Source organism: Primulina eburnea, chromosome 1, assembly GCF_022965805.1.
Source record: "Primulina eburnea isolate SZY01 chromosome 1, ASM2296580v1, whole genome shotgun sequence".
NCBI lineage: Eukaryota > Viridiplantae > Streptophyta > Magnoliopsida > Lamiales > Gesneriaceae > Primulina > Primulina eburnea.
Window position 1 is genome coordinate 60,766,574 of NC_133101.1, and position 19,799 is coordinate 60,786,372.

The 19,799-nt window shown below is 34.2% G+C and overlaps 3 protein-coding genes across 3 annotated transcripts; 1 reads left to right on the forward strand and 2 right to left on the reverse strand.

Annotated features, from left to right (window-relative positions):
- On the reverse strand, nt 1-5,011 carry LOC140836724 (uncharacterized). Its single transcript, XM_073202458.1, is given in 10 exon segments — nt 1-519; nt 522-1,740; nt 1,833-1,967; nt 2,075-2,128; nt 2,255-2,332; nt 3,100-3,182; nt 3,274-3,313; nt 3,398-3,523; nt 3,882-4,268; nt 4,838-5,011. Coding segments are annotated over 9 exon segments (2,292 nt in total). The 5' UTR covers nt 4,173-4,268; nt 4,838-5,011; the 3' UTR covers nt 1-253.
- A 1,366-nt stretch (nt 5,012-6,377) lies between these two features.
- LOC140836738 (uncharacterized) lies at nt 6,378-8,157 on the forward strand. The gene is made up of 3 exons (XM_073202481.1): nt 6,378-6,635; nt 6,735-6,988; nt 7,862-8,157. The coding sequence occupies exons 1-3, from the start codon at nt 6,422-6,424 to the stop codon at nt 7,904-7,906; spliced, it is 513 nt and encodes a 170-aa protein (XP_073058582.1). The 5' UTR covers nt 6,378-6,421; the 3' UTR covers nt 7,907-8,157.
- Nucleotides 8,158-8,196: 39 nt separating this feature from the next.
- Nucleotides 8,197-11,726, reverse strand: LOC140836730 (F-box/kelch-repeat protein At1g55270-like). Its single transcript, XM_073202470.1, is given in 3 exon segments — nt 8,197-9,368; nt 9,370-9,816; nt 11,282-11,726. Coding segments are annotated over 3 exon segments (1,305 nt in total). The 5' UTR covers nt 11,345-11,726; the 3' UTR covers nt 8,197-8,573.
- Nucleotides 11,727-19,799: the final 8,073 nt, after the last annotated feature.

Consider the following 19,799-nt stretch of genomic DNA (forward strand, 5'->3'; position numbering starts at 1 on the left):
AACCATAACATGAATTTTAGCTGATCTTACTCATCAAGTTCCCATTTGGCATTAGCTAGTCGCTACACCTTGCTAAGAATTCGACTCAATGACATAAAATCAACAATTACAAGAGACCAACAAATAATATCGCAGCTCTTGCACGGTAAAATCCAAGATCGAGCCTCAGAACATCCAAATTTACTGAAGAAATCATTTGGACGAAGACACAACCGATGCCCAAAAACTTCGCAACTATGGTTGAGAAAACAAATCACTTGACTCCCACAGAGGCCATCAGGTCCTCATACTCTGGATCAGTTTCATTATGTACCTTGGCTGCATCACCACCCATTTGAGGTTTGAGAGGTACAGAAGTGGGTACAAAGGGATCATATATTTGCTGAGTGCCACCAGAAAATGGCTTGCCAGAATAGGTACCAAAATGTGGACGTGGGCTTGGGAACCTCTGCAGGGTTGCTCCAGGAGAATGACTTTGTGGAAAACTATTTATCTGGCTTGCGGCTCTGGGAGGAAAAGACCAGCTTGATTACCAATAACGTGAGGTGGAGTAAAGTTTCTTGGTTGCATATGTTGGAATGTACCGGATGAAATGGTGTTGTGACCTGGTAATGACAGACCTCTAGGTGGTACAAGAGGGGCTGCGGGACTCCCGACTAAGTTCGTGGAAATCTGTGGTCTTGGTTGATTCATCTGATGGCTGACCTGAATCCTTGGGAAACTCTGAACCTGATATGGATTCATATTATTAATCAACGGTCTGACCAAAGGAGACGGTGGCGTTAAAGGTGTGTGCCCTGTTTGAATTGGGGGTGCCAGATTATGGTTCGCAGGTTGACTGCTTTGCAAAGACACCTGAGATATAGTATTCTGTGGGCGTTGAGGCTGAAATGTGAAGTCACCGGAACTGCCATGCTGAGGTCTTGGAATTGCTGCAGAAATAGAAATATTCATTCCAGGAAATGACGCTGAAGATGTTCTCGGGAAAGGAATCGGTGTGGAACCAGTCATAATGTTCGGGGATGGAGCACGCAATGCTACAGGTGGTATAGCATGCTGCATTGATCCAATTGATGAAGTTACCGACTCAGATGCCATTGATGGAAGCAATGGAGAGAAGCCCCTTTGAGGTTGTGGAGCAGAACCATAAGATAAAGAAGTAATAGGATGACCCAACGGGGCTCCAGTGGATTGGGTTGGAGCAGGTATAGATGATATCATGTTGTTAGGGATATTCACTCGAGGAGCAACAGACATGGCCACATTCTGAGAAGCCATAGCACTATTTCCTTGAGAACGAACAAGCAGTGGGACCATTGGTATTTGTGGTGGCTGTAAAGCAGTGGGTGGTTGAGGTCTGGAGGCGACAAATGAAGAATTTTGAGGAACTTGACTGAAGCTAGCAGGTATAACCGGTGGAGGACCAAAAAATGAAGGGATGCTAGTGGAATTTGCTTGGACAGGATTACCAAGTAATGGTGCAGAAGAATTTATTGGGGGGACTAATCCAGACTGTGAAAACAATGGAATCTGAGTTGGACCTGCGGAAAACCATGTCTGAGGATATTGTGGCATGTAACCTTGAGTCTGAGTTGGTAAAGGTCCTGCAGATGGCTGAGCTATTCCCTGATTTACCAGTGTAGGCGCCTTGAACGAGCTTGGCATGCGTTGAATTGGATCAGCTATCATACTGTCATCAGCTGTTGAGGTCAATGTTGTTGAAGAAGACAATGGGTTCACCTGACAAAAGGCAGAAATAGTAAGTTAACGCATGACAACAGTTGTACAAAGCAGAGCGCAGCTTAATATCTTGGTTTGTACTAGGTACGAACCGAAACCGGGGTGACTAGCAATTCAATCAAAGCCACAGCTGCATCAATTTTCTCGAATGTGTCAGCTGATACATGTACATATAGATCTTCATAAGAACGGACTGTTTCTTTGGTATCGGTAGAATTAACCTCAAACTATAAAATACAGGGAAAAAGAGTAGCAAGGTCAGGTCGAGTAAAATGTTATGATATGGACAAGATTAAGACATGAATGGACGGAATATATTGCTGGAGTCTTTTACCTTCCCTCCCTTATCTGCTTTTGTGCCATAAACTCGTATTTTAGCTCCTGTTTCCTGATTTGTAAGCCAAGAAAGCAGAAAATATCATTTCATATGACAGCATATTTTAGTTAGTGCAATGAAAAAACTCAACAAATAGACCTTCCATAATGGTGCAAAAGAGTTATAAAGATTACATACCTTTTCCAATCTCTTTTGAGTATCACTCGCAGGACCGAATATTAAACCAATAAAATTGTATCCAGGATATTCTTTGATCTGCACAGAGAGATATAGGCAGGCTCTCATAACGAACCATCACAACATTTATAATCAAACACAAGGATGACAAGCTTGTTACAGTAATGCGAGAAAAGTGAGTCGCGGATAAATTATCTAGTCTGAACAAACTGAAGTGACCTCAGAAGGGACAATTTATGCAAGAACAGTAAGCTGCAAATAAATGTATCTAGTCTGAACAAATTGAAGTGACCAAAGAAAGGACAATTTTTTAACATGGACAGCACATTCCATAGGAATATTCTTTTATGAGTGATTTATCTCTCTTTCATGCACTATCCAAGCCTTCTTTCATGCACAATCATCTTCTTGTTTTTGCATATTTCAGCAGGCATACATCATTATCTTCCTGCTATCCCAGCTCTGTTTCATAATTAAAAAAAAAGACTCGCCCATTCATCTCTGTTATAAAGTATTTCTTGCCGTCACATTCTCATTTTTCCTAGTTATTCTACCTTATTATCAATTCACATGCAACGCTTGTTACATATTTCTGGTATTCTAGCAATTCTTAAGAAGATGGACACAACATTTACACATTGGCATAATACTAATATCTCGCAAACTGTTTTTCATTGCAGAGATCATCTATACAATCTTTTCTGAAAGAAGTGTCTTTGTTTATTGACATATATTCATAAAAATATATAAATCAAACATTTCCATACAGCTTGCAATGATCGAATGTGATCACAATAACATGAACGCACAGGTACAAAAACAAATCCAAGCCAAGAAATACTCACGGGAATTGGGACATTCGCCTCTTTTAACAGAGGTCTGTAATCAGGGGGAGCCTTGTAACTTGGATTTAACTTTAGTAATTCACCTGAAAATAGAGCAGAATAAGCAAACTGAGTCACTTCACAAGAAAAACATAGAAGTTGTAAAGACATTTTTGGATTCTGTTTTCTACATACCGATAATTTCTCGCTTTTCAACTTCCAGCATTTCCAATGCCTATCATCCATATCCCATAGTGAGTCTATGAATAATAAAGAAAATACAAAGCACCAAAAAATACATTCTGAAAAGTTAACTTACCTCCCGACTAAGCTGATGATACGATGACTTCCCGTCATCAAATTCAGATGTGTATAATGGTCCTTTTTTGTTATCCACTGCCAGCGACCCTAAGGCCAGCTGCTGCGATATTTGATTGATTCGAGCCTGTCCAAAATGTGCACCACCACAAAAGCAGAAATAGCATCACTTAAAGCCCCTATATGTGAAGTTAATCGGAGCTGCTGAAAATGATATACTGACATGTTTCACCCATTTTGAACAGAGATATTTATTTTTCTAGAGAGCAATTAAATTCCCACCCAATAGCTGGGCGATGTGCCTTCAGCCCAATCCTATGAACTTCTATTCAAGCAAAATTTCAACTAAACACTACGGCTTGGAAAAGTAAAAAAAAACATCTCCGTGGTATAAATGTATGCATATACATAATCGCATGAGTTTTTGGGAGAAGAAAAAAAAAGCTATTGACGTTCATATACCAAGGACGAGAAAATCCGAATACCTGATACGCCAAAACTCTCCCTTTTCGAACAGTGGTATCCAGGTTCAGATCAGGGCCCCATTTGGTTTTTCTCAGAACCCGATTAGAAGCTTCCTCATTCAGTGCATCACCATCTCCCTTTTTAGCACCCCGAAATAAAGGAACAAGTGAACCAGATAACTTGTTTTTTGGGATAACAAATCCTGGCTTTTTTGTGAACATGGATGTCTTTGGCCCACTAGTTGATGCAGATGATTGAGTCAGTGTAACAGTCTGGATAGGGCTAGATGTATGCTCAACCTCTATTCCCATCTTACAATAGAAATGCTCCCACCAATCACTTTACTTTCAGGAACAAATGGTTTGGATATGAGTCATGGTTGATAAATCCAACTCTAGGAATGATCCCTGTTATAGTCAATGATTACTGTGATGGACATCAAAACATGTAAATGAAAGGCTAAACTCCAAATTTATCTAATTCCCAAACAAACCGCTGGTTTCAAAGTCTCAACCAGAATACAATCCCTATCTCTCTTTACATTGTCCTCAAACAAAATAAACTTTGCACTTTTGGATTTTAGATCAAAATTTATGTGCTTAAGATCGTTTGTAAAAAAGAGGCATAATCAAATGCCTACACTGAAGAATAAAAAGAGGATAAAAAGTGCAGTCGCAGCAAAATACTCGAAGAGTATCAAAACAAAAACTGCTAAAAATTTAACAACACACAGCATCCAAGTTATATCAGAGAAAAAGATCAATCATGGAAATACAGTTGATATATCAGTCATTTTCACTCCAATATTATCTTGTATCCTCCTTGGCAACCAACATTCCACAAACACAGATAAAACTACAGAAAGAACAACTTCTTCGTTGCTTTACAATCTAAATAAATCATTTCACCAATCAGAAGCGTAAAAACCCATATGCACGAAGCAAATGTTTATATACTTCTACGCCTACAGTTATACCTGAAAGTGGATTGACAGAGAAGGGGTTCGGGGTCGACTATGTAAATGATTACGCTGATCCTTCGCGAGTTTGGGAATATTGGTTCTTCATTATTTTGAGAGCTTAATTAGGGTTTCCCCTCCTTCCTACTCTGAAATGAAAGAGTAAATTTCCATTTCGAGAGCATGGATAAGTTTATTATTAGGTCTATTTTACATATCATGGTTAGAATTTACTAAATTGTGAAATTTATCCGGCATTTATTGTTAAAAACAAAACGTGTAGCTGTTACCATAAATCTGGAACTATACAAAAATCTGTGTGAGTCAGTCTCACAGATCGTATTTTATAAGAGAGATCTCTTATTTGGGTCATCCATGAAAAAGTATTACTTTGTATGCTAAAAGAATTTTTTATTGTGAATATCGGTAGGGTTGACCCGTCTCACAGATAAAGATTCGTGAGAACGTCTCACAAATCTAGAACTATACATTTTGCATCAACATTATTCGGGCATCTTTTGTGATTAAATTCGAACCAATAGACTAAATTCAGTGTTTTTGCTAAAATCTATTCAATGTTTGGTTAGTTTTATGTTTATGTTTTCTTGAAAAGCCTTCTGCATTTGATACGGGGTTCACCCGATGCTAAATTGTTCGATAATTTTGCGAACCATGGCACCGAAAGGATTATTGCATTAAATTTTGTTTAGAGAGATATTATGAAATATTGATCTTTGAAATTTGTTTTGTCCGATTCTCTTTTTTGGTAATATAGTAAAGTATTTTTCTTTGTTTTTAAGGTTTTTTTTTCTTTGTTTTTAAGTTGGTTGGTCTATTGTCTTCATTGTTTTTCTTCAATGATAGTGGGAGATACATTTTTTAGAAAATAAAATAATTTGATTTTAATTTTGTGGGATAAATACATGACATATTTGACTCAACTCAACCTATAAAAAAAATTATTTTTTATACCAAAAATGATATTTTACACTCTAAATATGGATCGACAATTGATTGTTATATTTTCTAATATTAATTAATCTGATATCCATAATGCGATTAAACTCTCGATTTTGCTAATCTTGCTCGCTAGTTATTAATCAAGTTCACTATACCGTGATAATTTATTGATCAAAAAAAATTATCGTGAGATCGTTTTACGGATCAATTTTATGAGATAGATTTTCAACATAACTCAACTCATAAAAATTTTATTTTTATATCAAAATTATTACTTTTTAATTTTCATAATATATATTACTTAGATCAATCTATCTCATAAATATAAAACCGTAACACAGTACATACTAATTAGTTATAATATGAAATAAATTAAACTTTTTGACAAAAAAAAGGACAAAATAAGAAATATATATATATATTATTTTTATATTATATTTATATACAAAAATATATATATAGTCGTTGTCATTTGTAATTTTGACACTACTTTTGGATATATTATAATTATAAATAAAAAAGACGAATAAAATAAATCAGAGTACGACCACCTACCTCACACCGCTATTTTGTCATTTCGCGATTTTATATCTTTAAACGTGACAATTGACCACACGCATACGCACACATCCAGAATAATCAATGGCGTCCAAAATCCCAAAGCTCTTCGTCTTCTTCTTCATTTTCCATCACCTAATCGACTGTTCTTCATCTTTCCCCACTGCATCAAATCCCGAACCAACGGTGTATGAACTCCTCCCAAAATACGGCCTCCCCAGTGGTCTCTTGCCTGATTCTGTCACCAACTACACGCTCGATCAAGATGGAAATTTTGAGGTGAATTTAAAGAAACCCTGTTACGGATTATTTCATGCTAGCATTAGGTTAGTACCCTAATGCTAGATTCAAGGGCTCAAAATTGATTTGGACATGTGGAGTCCATAAATTTATGTAGACCCTAATAAGTTCGAGTACACGGTTTATTACGAGAAAAAGATTACCGGGAAGTTGAGTATTGGGTCTATCACTGATTTGAAGGGTATTGAGGTGCAAAGTTTTTTTTTCTGGTTCAATGTTGGTGAGATCAAGGTGGACTTGCCTCCTTCTCATAGTATTTATTTCAGTGTTGGGATCATCGACAAGAAGCTTGATGTGGATCAGTTCTTAACTGTGCGTTCCTGCAAAGATAAGGCCTTCACTTTAAAGCAGGTAAATATCATCATCTGTAAGTTGCTGTTCTTTACTGAAATCTTTAAACTGTTGAACGCATTTTCTAACTGGATTTCTTGCTTTTAAAATATTGAACAACTGAAAAGTTCGTACTAACTCCGGGGATCATGTGTTTTAAGTTTGTGTACACAAAGTGTGAACTCGTGGTTATTCCAGGAGGATTTTTGCTTTGAGATATTCATGTGAATTCCCTTTAGAATCTGACTATGTCTATTTTGACATAGAATAAAGTACCACGTTATAATTTACGTTTAGAGCGGTGGAAAGTTGAACAAAATCATGAATATTACCGAGGGAAGTATTAGTGGGATGAAATTTTGGCTCAAGAATTTGAAAATAATATGGGTATGTTTGTGTTTGCTGAGAAAAGCACATCCAGATAACATGAACAAACATGACGCAAAATTTTCAATTCTAGAAACTCGATGTGTGCATGGGGGGTTTTGTTTGAAGTTGAACGAATCTGTTGTGATGGGAGAAGATTTCTTTCTATGAGTCGAATGAGTTGTATCTCCTTTGGCCCAAAGTAGGGATTCAATTTTCATCTGGGACTTTAGATGCAGATATAATCATATAAAAGGGAAAAGGTCGAATCTAACGAGTAATTTTTAAGATAGGAAACACAGCATATATTTTTGTAGTATTCTGATCTGATTGTGTATCAACAATTTAAGATTTTGTTACTTTTACGTTTATTTGTTGTGTATTTTGCTTGGGAATCTTGGATCTCTCTTGCCATTGTTTTATAGCATTTACAAAATGGGTTGCTGTGAAATTATGAAACAACTTTGAACTTTCATTCACGTGGTGTTCTTGTATCGTATTCTCACCTTGTTCGTTTGGTAATCACAGTTTCCAGTTCCAAGAAACTACGCACCTATGCTTTTAGCTGGTTAGTCTTGGAAAATGCAACATTTTATAGCTGGTGAAGCTGTGAAGAATCTGAATAAAATGCTACCACGTGTGGACTATATATTCAAGCTCGACTGCTAGTTATACGAGTGCCAGTGTACCTGTAACTATATGTACTTTAGCTAAAGATTTTGATTATATAACAGTGCGATGGAGAAACATCTCATACTTAGATAAATTAATAAGAAACGTCGAAATGATAAATTGACCGAATATAACAGTGCGGCGATTTTCCATATCTCGTCTTTAGCTGGCAAGAGCTGACAAAGAGCAGATGAAGCAAGAATCAAGTATTTGAATAACATTTTGTCTAATGCTGACTCAAGTTTCTACACCACTCCTATTTACAAGAAAGGATCTCCAATGTCACAATAGTAATACCCCAGGTAAGCAATAAACAGACTATTGATTGGAACAACAAAAATGTACTCGTGAAAAAACAGATGATCCCATCTCACAAGATGTATCCGATTAGAAAGAAACCAGACATGATTCTTGACACGTCCGGCCACAAGCCTTTCGAATGCTCTACTATTCATACTTGACTTGTGTGTTTTTCAATCACGAATTCGAGTGAAAAAACTGAAGACATCCACTTTTGATAACCATACCGAATCTTTAGATGATGAAGCGGGAGAAATATGCTACACGGTCATGCTTGAAGCACCTGGCAGTGCACAATATGGCTCTTCAATCCACTTCTCCCAGCGATACTAGACCACAAATTCGTGAACAAAGTTCGGAAATGACCTTTACTCACTATATTCTCCCAAATGTTAGGGTTGCTCTCCACCTGTTTATCCGGATTCAACACATCAACCATACTAATGCTCATATTGTTCCGTATTATACAGAGCTTCCCGTTAAGAGGAACAAGAGCAGCAGCCTCAAGGGCTCGAGAATTGCCCAAATGGAGCTTGCTGTCTATGAATCGGTGCCAAGAATTTGTGCCTTCATCATAGACTCTTAGTCTACACCCATCTCGACAATCTAACGCATAAAGCTTACCATTCATAGAGATACTCGGGTTTCGCCAACCAGCAACCATACCATCATTAATCGGGCTCCAAGAATTCGTTTCTGGGGTATAAGCTTCACTTAAAACTTCCCTATGTGCTCCAAGGCCTTTTAAGAACCACTTTCCAGCATAAACTACCCCAATGAACGGCACCATAGCCGTGCTCATATCAGCAATAAAATTCCACCTGTTTCTGTTTGGGTCGTACACTTCAGCAGAACGCAGAGTTCTCTGGATTCCTTCACATTCTCCTCCTGCAACATAAAGACAGTTGTTGATTACACAGGAACCAAAGAAGTGCCTTTTACGAAGCATGTCAGGTGCCCTGTGCCATTTATTCGTTCGAGCACTATAAAAAATGACCCGCCTCATCGAGCCCTTCAGTGGATCTTTTCCTCCAAAAAGATAAAGGTGACAGCCACTAAGTACAAGCACAGCCAAATCCAACTGCTGCATTGTACTCCATGGGAACAGGTGGAAGCGGCTGCCACAATTGGTAGGTTGGGTCAAAAGCATGCCAGGAGACGCGCCCATCACGATCTCTTTTAACTACGTACACCCATTCTTCAGCGATACCAAGACTCTTCCTCAGAGAGTAAAAGAAATTTCCAGCCAACAGCTTGTACCATCTCTTGCAAACTAGGCGGAGCTTGTTATGTTCAATGCGAGGGACTCGGATCAGACAAGCAATTGCAAGATCATCAGGGAGTCCAGGTAGAAGTGGTGGCTGAACCCTGCTCCTCTCCCTACGTGAGTTTTTTGCCTTGTGCGCACGAGGATTAATATCAGGTTGGATACAAAGTTTAGATCCTGGAACAAATTTTCCTGCCCCAATCAACCCTGAGTCGACTTTGCAATAACATGATACCGAGTCAACCTGCAACATTTCTTGGTCAGGATGACACAAAGTGGCAATAACAGCACTGTAACAGGAACAACAAATAATTAATAGGAACTCTGACGTTCATTAAGTACCGCATCATTTGCAATCGAATATTAGCCCACCATTCCATATACATACCCATAACGTACCCAAAAAGCGGAAAAAAATACATTTAAAGATGAGATTTAAATCACGTGTTTCAGCCTCTTTTGTAGCTGGAGAAATTTCGGGACTCAGAAAGATTTAACTTTAGCAAAGTCGGATCGGTTTGAATATCCCTATCAATGATGATTGGAATTCATATGCCAACTTCGGCTATACATTTCATCCAAAAACATTGTGACGGAAATTGGAAGACAGCAACATTACAATATCTCTGGCAGATGAGCATAAAATTTAGGAGTAACCGTTAAATGTGCACTCTAGGCTATCTAAGAACAACTTTGACTGATCCAGTCATAAGGATTCATTCTTGTTTTGTCCATCTATACTTGTGTTTGAACCAATGCCTCTCCCATGTTGGGGGACAGATATGAGAGGTTTACGTCACTCAACCACTAGGGGTGTTGGCAACTGTTGAGTTATTTACTACACACGTTTGTGAGCTCACTTGGCATAGAGAACAGCAAATCCTGCCAAATAAGTTTGACATACTTGAGCTAACAAACCGATTTGGTGGCTATTTTAGCGTCACTTATCAGTAAGATAAACAGGAACATCCAGAAAAATGCAAAAAGGGAAGAAGAACCAAGATAAAAGTTGGAAGGAAAGCTAGGAGATCGAACATGAGACATTTTATGGTGAAATGTAAATGGTAGAATCTAGTAAAGGCCAACACTTAAAGACCAAAAATGATAAGTTGAAATAATCTGAACTGTCAAACATGAGACAAATAACACACCCGGTTAATTACCACAATTGATTTTCCAGAAACAAAACGCTTAGTAAATCTCATTCGAGGATGAATTCAAGCACTAAGAAATTTAAGTTAAAAGATCAAATTAATGGAGTAATTGTCAAATTGTTAGTGTTCCCACTTCCCAACGAATTAAAATCCAAATTAAGATGTAAATCAGGTTCCAAACCCTGAATTTGTCAGGAAAATCACGGCAACAACATAGCAGAAGCATCCAAGTCTCTGTGCAACCACACATAAAATGTAGATAAGAACAGCCATTAATGGAAAAAAGCAGAACATTTATAAACAGGTAACTAAATGAACGAGAAGTCAAATATTCATAACATAGTATCTTTAACATAAATTCAGCTGGATGCCATAAAAATTTGGAAAACGGAATCCAAACAACGTGAACTTCAAGACGAAAGAAAGACCCAGAACAAATTCTAACTCATAAAACCAAGGAATATAGAGACATAACACACCACATTTACCAAGAATCTCATCCGGCCATCTTCAAAATCAAACAAATTTAAAAAAATCACAAGCTGTGAGTCTCACCAGTGGAGCTCGAGCTCTAAAATTCCTGTGTACATTTGAAGACCTCTCAATAATTTGCTCCATGAGTATGCAGAAAATGCGCCTCTCTCTCGTAAATACAGATCACCGTCCCCCGAAAGCCACAATAATGAAATCTGAATATCTCAAAATCTGATGCAGAAAACGAAAAACCCACAAGGCCATGGAAAGAGCTCTCTTTCCGGATCCCTTTTCGAGCTCTTCAAACATAAACAAGAAACCAAACCGCAAAACTTGTGTTTGGATACAGCCACTTCAAACCGTGAAGGTCATCTCTTTCTCCGGCTTTCTCTATCTACACACCACAAAGACACACTTGAATCTATACATACACATACATACAAGCTGGTATTTTTAGATATCTGACCGAGTGGTAGACTTATAAAAGGCTAACTGAAGATTACAGCTGGTCCCATTGTCTTTAGCGTCAACAAACTTGGATTTATTTGCAGAATTCCGCATTAATATGCCATCCTTAGGACATCTCCAACCCCTATTCTCCATTTTTTCATTCTATATACCTCCCAAATGGCGTATTGCATTCTCTATTTAAAAAATCTTCTCCACCCAATATTCTCTCAATTTTTATAAATTCTTTATTTTTTATATTTTTTATTCCAAATTATTCTAATATTAAAAATAGTAATTATGTAATATGATATTAAACAAATTAATATTAATGTCTCATTTTTTTAAACATAATTCATTTTATTGTGACATCGAATTTCAAGCCTCATAAAACATGAAACACATACATAGATCGATATATTATAAACTTACACATGATTTAAAGACTAATGTTCTGAATTAGAGTATTCCTCCACCCAAATGGTCAATAGAACATCTCGGAGTGCATAGTGCGCCGATTTGTCTTTGATTGACATGACGTGCAAGAAACTCTTTGGAATCGGACGTGTTCATCACAAATAATTCAATTACAATAAATAAATAAATAATAAAAAATGAGAAAACTTGAAATAAATTAAATAATACCAAAAAATCATTAAAATTTAGTAAAAGTATTGAAATAAACATTTAAATATATGAAATTAATAAAAAAAAAAATTAAAGGGTGTATTTGCAATTTTGGAGAATGGCATTTTCGTAAATAATGCCATTAATTAAGATATGCGTAAATTACCTCATTGCGCTGCAGACCTGAAAGCTGGTCAGATTTTTCAATTTTTGCATTAATTAAAGGGCCAGATATAATGTATACTATTATTATTATTAATATAATATATATATATAGTTTTACTTTGTTATATCTGTTATGAAGTGATATTCGTTTATTGAATATAAAATTATAAATATATATATAGTTTTATTTTGTCATAAATCGTGTCGACTTTTGTATCTATCAATGAGCTGATATTCATTTAGAATATAAAATTTTGATATTTTTCCACACATTTATTATGAAAATAAGTGAGTGATATAGAAGTTGATTCGATATATATATATATATCAATGAACTTGGTCGATATTTTTTTAAATTAAATAAAATATAATTATATAGGGTGAAAAAATTCATGTTATTCCATGTGTTGCCTGATATTAAAATTATATAGCAATTAAAACTACTAGTTAGAAAATGACGCATAGGGTGGAAAAATTATTACATTTGAACAAGTCCATGGAATCGATTTAGAGTATTTCTTTTTTAAAAAAATTAGACCACTTTTTTTTTTATATAAGTTGTTCGAAATATATTTAAACTATATACCACCTTATAATTATCAAAATATTTAACTTACGAATATTTTCTCGTACGAATATGTCGCACATGATTTATTCCGTTTGATTTATATGATTATCATGGTTTATAGGGTATAACACTAGCTGGAATATTTACCCAAATACTTATTAATTGATAAAGGTTTCGGAATTCCATCGTGTATATATATAAGAACTATATAAATATTTATTTTAATTAAAAGATTTTTAAATTGATTAATTTAATTGCACATATTAATTAAAAACATTTTAACCTAACAATTAAAGTTAAATAAATTTAACTTTATTCTCCAAGTTTTGATACATCTTATTAGACAAATGATTTGCAAATAAATTCAAGCATTAATGTCTCTACCTAAATGGACCCCTTCTCCCAAAAAGAAAAAACGTTGCATAGAATTTGACTTCTCATTAAAAAAAATATGAAAATTTGACAAAATTCAACAGTATTGTATTAATTTTTATTAAAAAAAATTACATGAGAAATGAACTTGAAATTCAAGTGATTAACGTGAAATTTAAATAATCCACAATCAATTTTCTAAAGAAAATAAATAATCAAAATGGTCCACTGAGTTTAATTTAAATAATCAAATTTGGGTTTTGGCCTTGTAAGTAAGTTTATGTTTTAGTTTTGGTCTTGGTCTTTTTTGTGGGAGATGTTGACGTGAAGTCAAAATACTTAGATTATATCGAAAAATCGTAATGCGTCCAACATCACATCAACACTTCATGTATTAAAAAATGACCACAGCTAAAACACAATCTAACTTTTACAACGACAACCCGGATTTGAATATTTACTGACGGTAATCCGAAAAAAGCAAATTTAGAAGTTAAAATGATCATTTTGACTATTATCCCAAAACTTCTTTTGATTAGTAATTTAAGAGAAGGAAAATATGAGTGAGTTGGTCAAATGAAAATAAACGGTGATTAATTTTGCATGGAAAATTAAAGCTGTGGATTTTGACGATGCATAATTATTAATTAATTTATTTCATCATAAAATATAATTGAATATCAATGGACCACTCCTGGTGCATTTCCCTTTCTAACAACTATTTTTGCAGACTTTGATTAAATAGAGTAGAAAATTAAATATGAACTCATTTTTCAAAATTTATATTAAAAAATTTCATGATATTAATAATTAGTTGTCACGTCTATATTTTTACTAGTGTGACGAATTTATAAATATGACGAAGTTATAAGAAGTGATATAATTTGATATGTGTTGCAATCAATTTATTAATATAACGAGCAAATAAAAAAGATCGAGAAATAAAATTATCTGATTTAATTCGTTATCAATAACTATGAATCATCTTAGGACGATACTTTAAAACAGAAATATTTTAGAATTCATTTTCATTAGGAGAAAATAGGCGTTTTGATCCAAATGCTCTGGAAATAATTGAGGTTATACATATATCGATCGATAGACCGCTTTAATGAACATTGACTTTTGCTCCATTCGGATTTAGGAATTTCCAAGATAAGACTTGCTTCCTTTTTTCAACTATGGCTATTGATTTTAATTTAATATTCTTTTTCACTTTCTAGTCTTTTTTTTCTCTCAAACAAATAGGAATAAATAACATTTTTTGACACTTTTCTTTAATTTTTTGTTTTTAAGTCGTTATGTTGTAAAATTTCAATCTTAATTTTTTTTTTCAAGTTATTTTAGTTATATAATTTTCTATGAATAGATCTTAATGATGTTTTTCTATAAAAATAGATTGATATGATCGGTATCTTGAATGAAAAGTAATGAATTTTTATGGGTCGGTAGGACAAGAGATTTATTTCACAAAATTGAATCTTGATACGATCTCATATGATTTTTTGTGTTTTTCTATATGAGTGTTGGTTTGGCACGTCGATATTACATAAACGTTGCGTCGATTAAAAAAAGACATTTGACCACATAAATTAACGAAATTAATTTTCTCACACAAATGAATAGTCCGAACTTATTACACAAACGAACTTTTTGTTAAACTAACAATATTTCACTTGGTGATTATTTTTAGATACATTTAGAAATAATAGATCACCCGATGGAGCATAGAACATCTCGTGTATAACCATTCCATGGTAGGATAATATACATGGAGTGGTTACATGACATATGCAAACATCTTCCAAATGTCCTAAATTATTTGCTAATTTATTTATTCAAGGAATACCCATATTCCTTATTTAAATTTATATACAATAGACCATCTCATTTACAATAACACTACAAGAAATTTCAGTATCTAATTCAAAATAGCATGCATCATTACTGGTCATGGGCTTTAGATTGGTTCAGCATGGGTCGTAGCTCATGTCCAGACACCGTCACTCATTTAATATCCCACCACTGAGATTCTTAAAGTGTTGGTACCAATTGAGTTTCAGTGATGAGATATTCTATGAGTGACGATGCATGAGCATGAGCTACGATCTGTGTTAGACCAACTTACCGCCACATGGACATGAGCTGAGTCTCATGTTAGGCGAACTACAGTCCACGGTCGTTACATTTACCACTACAAAAGATAGGACTAACCTGAATGGTGAAGCAAGAAATCAAAAAAATGGTTAAATAAAATAGACAGTCATGCATATTTCATTATCATTAATAATTTATATGATTTTTTTAGTATAGTCGTTTAGGGTTGGCAAAGCAATAATTTCAAGATAGTTGAATTAACATAGGAAGTCAACAATATTAATTGAATATATTATCCCACGTTAATACCCACCTACGATGCTGGAATATTAAATGATAAAAGTGTAACAGCTTTCTTCGATGTAAATCCAACTAAAACAATTTGTTAATATTCAATCAATTACTTTAGAACAGACAACATTAATAGCTTTTTAATTATTGTAATGTGATTAATTTTTGGTATATATTATGATTTATGAGCAATAAATAAATTAATTAAAAATGTTGAAAATAATTAGCGATAATTGTATAAAAACAAGTCTCACATTGGAAAAATTACAAGTATTGTCTATAAAAAAAAATTTAACAACAATATAATTGGATGCAATATTTCTTTAAGTAAAACGTATGACATCACGATCGAAACAAAAATCACATTCTGGGAAGTTGTTTTCGAACAAAAACTTGAACCCTTGATCCATCCCAAGTTAGATCTTAATATATAGTTGAAATCGTATAAAAAGTTATGATAGTCGGTAGTCACGGCACATGCGAGCATAATAAATGAAATGGAGTAGGTCTCTTGTGAGACGTCCTCACGAATTTTTATCTGTGAGACGATCAACCCTACCGATATTCACAATAAAAAGTAATGCTCGATCTTAGCATAAAAAGTATGCGAGCATAACAAATGAAATGAAGTAGATCTCTTGTGAGACGACCTCAACGAATCTTTATCTGTGAGACGGGTTAACCATATATACCTATATTCACAATAAAAAATAATACTCTTAGCATAAAAAGTAATATTTTTTCATGGATGACCCAAATAAGAGACGTGTCTCACAAATACGACCCGTGAGACCGTATCACACAAATTTTTGTCTTTTGCAAATTAATTAAAATTGAAGTTATCGATTTTTTAAATATAAATTATAAGAAAGATAATGAGAAATATGGAATTAAGGTGAAGATAAAAGCTCAAGGGCTCGAGAGTGTGTAACATAGAATAAAGGATATTTTTTAAATTATAAAAAAAAAAAAAAAATCACTATGTGTCAACTTATCAAGGAGATAGTTCAGGGATTTTAATTTTAATCGATAATAATATAAATAATAAATAAATAAATGTAAGAGAAAATTTTATTTTTGTTCTATATTTTTATCGAGAGTTCTGATGTGACTGCATCACATTAATATCACATCAGTGTCACATCGAAAAAATGACAATATATGCAAAATAACAAATATAACAAGCTCAAAATAAAATTTGACAATATATATAAATGACCGAAATTACAAATATACGACCAAAAATATAATTTTCCATCGACTCAATAATGTACATAATGAAAACAATGATTTGGCATTCAATAAATAGACATTGTGCGTATAAAATGGGGAACCTTTCTGCAGCTTAGGAGAGCTTAAACACGAACCAATTGATTGATATGTGCAACCAATCCACCCGCATTTAAATTTGCGAAACCAAGAGGACCTACCAAAGATCAGAAATATCCAAATGAAATTTGGCAAAACTCATATATCCTCGCCTACCATGACATAAATATAAAATCAATTTGCTAATTGATATTAACAAAATTTCTCGTCTCATTATTAATCACGTTGCCAACATTCGACGAGGCTATACAACTGATCGTTCAACAAGACTCTTCATAAGTGAGGTTCGGTTTCGGATGACAACGCCGATAACTCGAATTCTTGGAGAGAATAAATCTTCATTTCAAATGCAATGACATAAAATGCTGTGAAATATTTATGATCTAGGATGACAAACATTGATTGGAAACCCAAAGTTCAAGTGCATATATCAGCTCCCTTCGTTTTCGTCTCGTCTTCTCCCTCCAAAAACTTCTGGTGTCACTTGGGACCTAAACTCTTAGTTCAAACTTAGAGGTAATAAAGAAAACTATTTTTGACATGTTTTTCAAAGTATGACAACTCCCACTTGCTTTGATGCACTACTTACCATTTATCGAACAAACTCGTCTTGCTGCAAATTAATTAGGAACACCAAAACTAGGATCATGCATATTGCTGCCATATTTCAAAAACTGGTGGTGAAAGAATTTAATATAGCCAAAGATACTAGTCCTAATAAACAGAGTACTGAAATAACTTTCTCTTGTCTGATGGAAGTGTGTAGACTGTAGAGTTACAATTGCCCCATCCAGATATAATGACCCTTGCACACAACTCGACTCCTAGCTGTGTTTGGGACATTCGGAACTTGACAAAATAATCGATAGCTTCGACGTCTATATGCATGCATAACTCAACTCAATCTAAAAATCATTGTCTCCGGCTTATCTGGAGTTGAACAAAGTACAATACGCCGCAGCCGTCGCTAGGGATGCTTTTGGGGGTTTGATCAAGGATTTGGGGCTTAATAAGTTGAAAGAGCAGATGCTAGTATTTCACCATCCCAAATTATCTATTGCTGTGAAGTTGTTGATCTTCAAAAGAAAGATTTGCCTTTTAATTCCTATCTAGTTCACCGTAATAAAAAAAAAAATCCTTGCTTCATTTGATTGACAACAAGTTCGAGTTGAGCATGCCTGTGTATGGTATGTGGATGCGAAGCTCTATTTTGAACCGATTATTTCATTTTTATTTCGTTGGTATTGATTTGTCCTGTCTTGATTATACAGCTATGTTTTCTTGATTAATGTTTTGCATTTCACTGTCATATTCTTTCCCTGGACCAGAATGAAAATGTCTGTGGGTTATTATGTGTGCATGTATTCCCATCAGTTTCAGTTTGTCGTGTTTCTCCTTTCATTTGGAAAGTTTCAGCTTTGGACAATCGGATCAGATTAGATTGCTAGTCATCATCATTCATCAGGCTAAGGTTTGAAATGGGATATTTGGGAAAATAGACCAAGTCAACATTTCTTTTTAAAAAATTAACCTCTCATGTGTTGAACAAATACGCTAAATGAGGTTATTTTTTAAAAAAATGTTTACTTAGGTTAAAAATAAAATAACTCGGTTTAAAATATTAGTTTATTGTGTTGGAAACTAACAAATTTAAGGAAAAGAAAATTATGATGCAAGTCATCTTTGAATGAAACAGGTATTCCATTGTTATCTATTACAAGTGTAAAAACGACGACGAAAGGTTAATGATATCCTACTTACGTGGGCACTACCTCATTTCATTTCAACGGATAAGATCTTGCCACACATACAATTTCAAAAAAAAGTGGGTCCTATATATGCATGGGCAAATCTTGGTCATACATCTTATCATGAGAGTAATGCTCACATAGATAAGATAAAATAAACCGCATGATACCGAATGCATCAGTTTCCCCATGCAATTCAGTTAGCTCCATAAGAATTGGAATCAAGTTGGCTCACCAAGTGAATTCAGCCACATGTCTTTAGTTGATTGTGATAAAAAGGTAATGATTGTCATTTAAAGCTCAATTTGTATCTTTAATTTCAAGTAGGTGGACTAAAGTTTCTGCGTGGGAGTCTTGCGGGATAGCAGTTGACTTGGGTTGGAGAAGATCGTCTTACCAGTAATGGAACATACTTACTAGTGATTAAATTCATTTTTTTTATATATAAAATTAATGTTATTATTTTGAGTTTATTTATTTGATGCTGATACACATCAGATTTTTAAAAATTAATGTAAGCGCCTTTTAAATGAATAATTTGATTAATAAAATTTTATTTTAAGATACTATGGTTGTTAGGCTCTATATTTCTTTTTATTTAATATTATTATTAATTGAAAAATTAAGTTTTCTATCTCATAAAAAATATGTGATAAAATTTGAAAACAAACACTAAACATTTTTTACAAAAACTTGTGTAAATCTTAAAGATTGTATTTTGTAAGACAAATATCTTATTTAGATCATCCATAAAAAATTATTACTTTTTATACTAAGAGTATTACTTTTTATTGTGAATATCAGTAAAATTGCATCCGATTTCTTTTTTTAGCTATCAAAATCAAAGGGTGAAAATTCAATTTTCGATCCAAGTTTTCAGAGTCAAATCGAATACTGGTCGGGTCTATTTACCAGGGATTCTGCACACCATATATGGAAAAGCCTGCTTACCTAC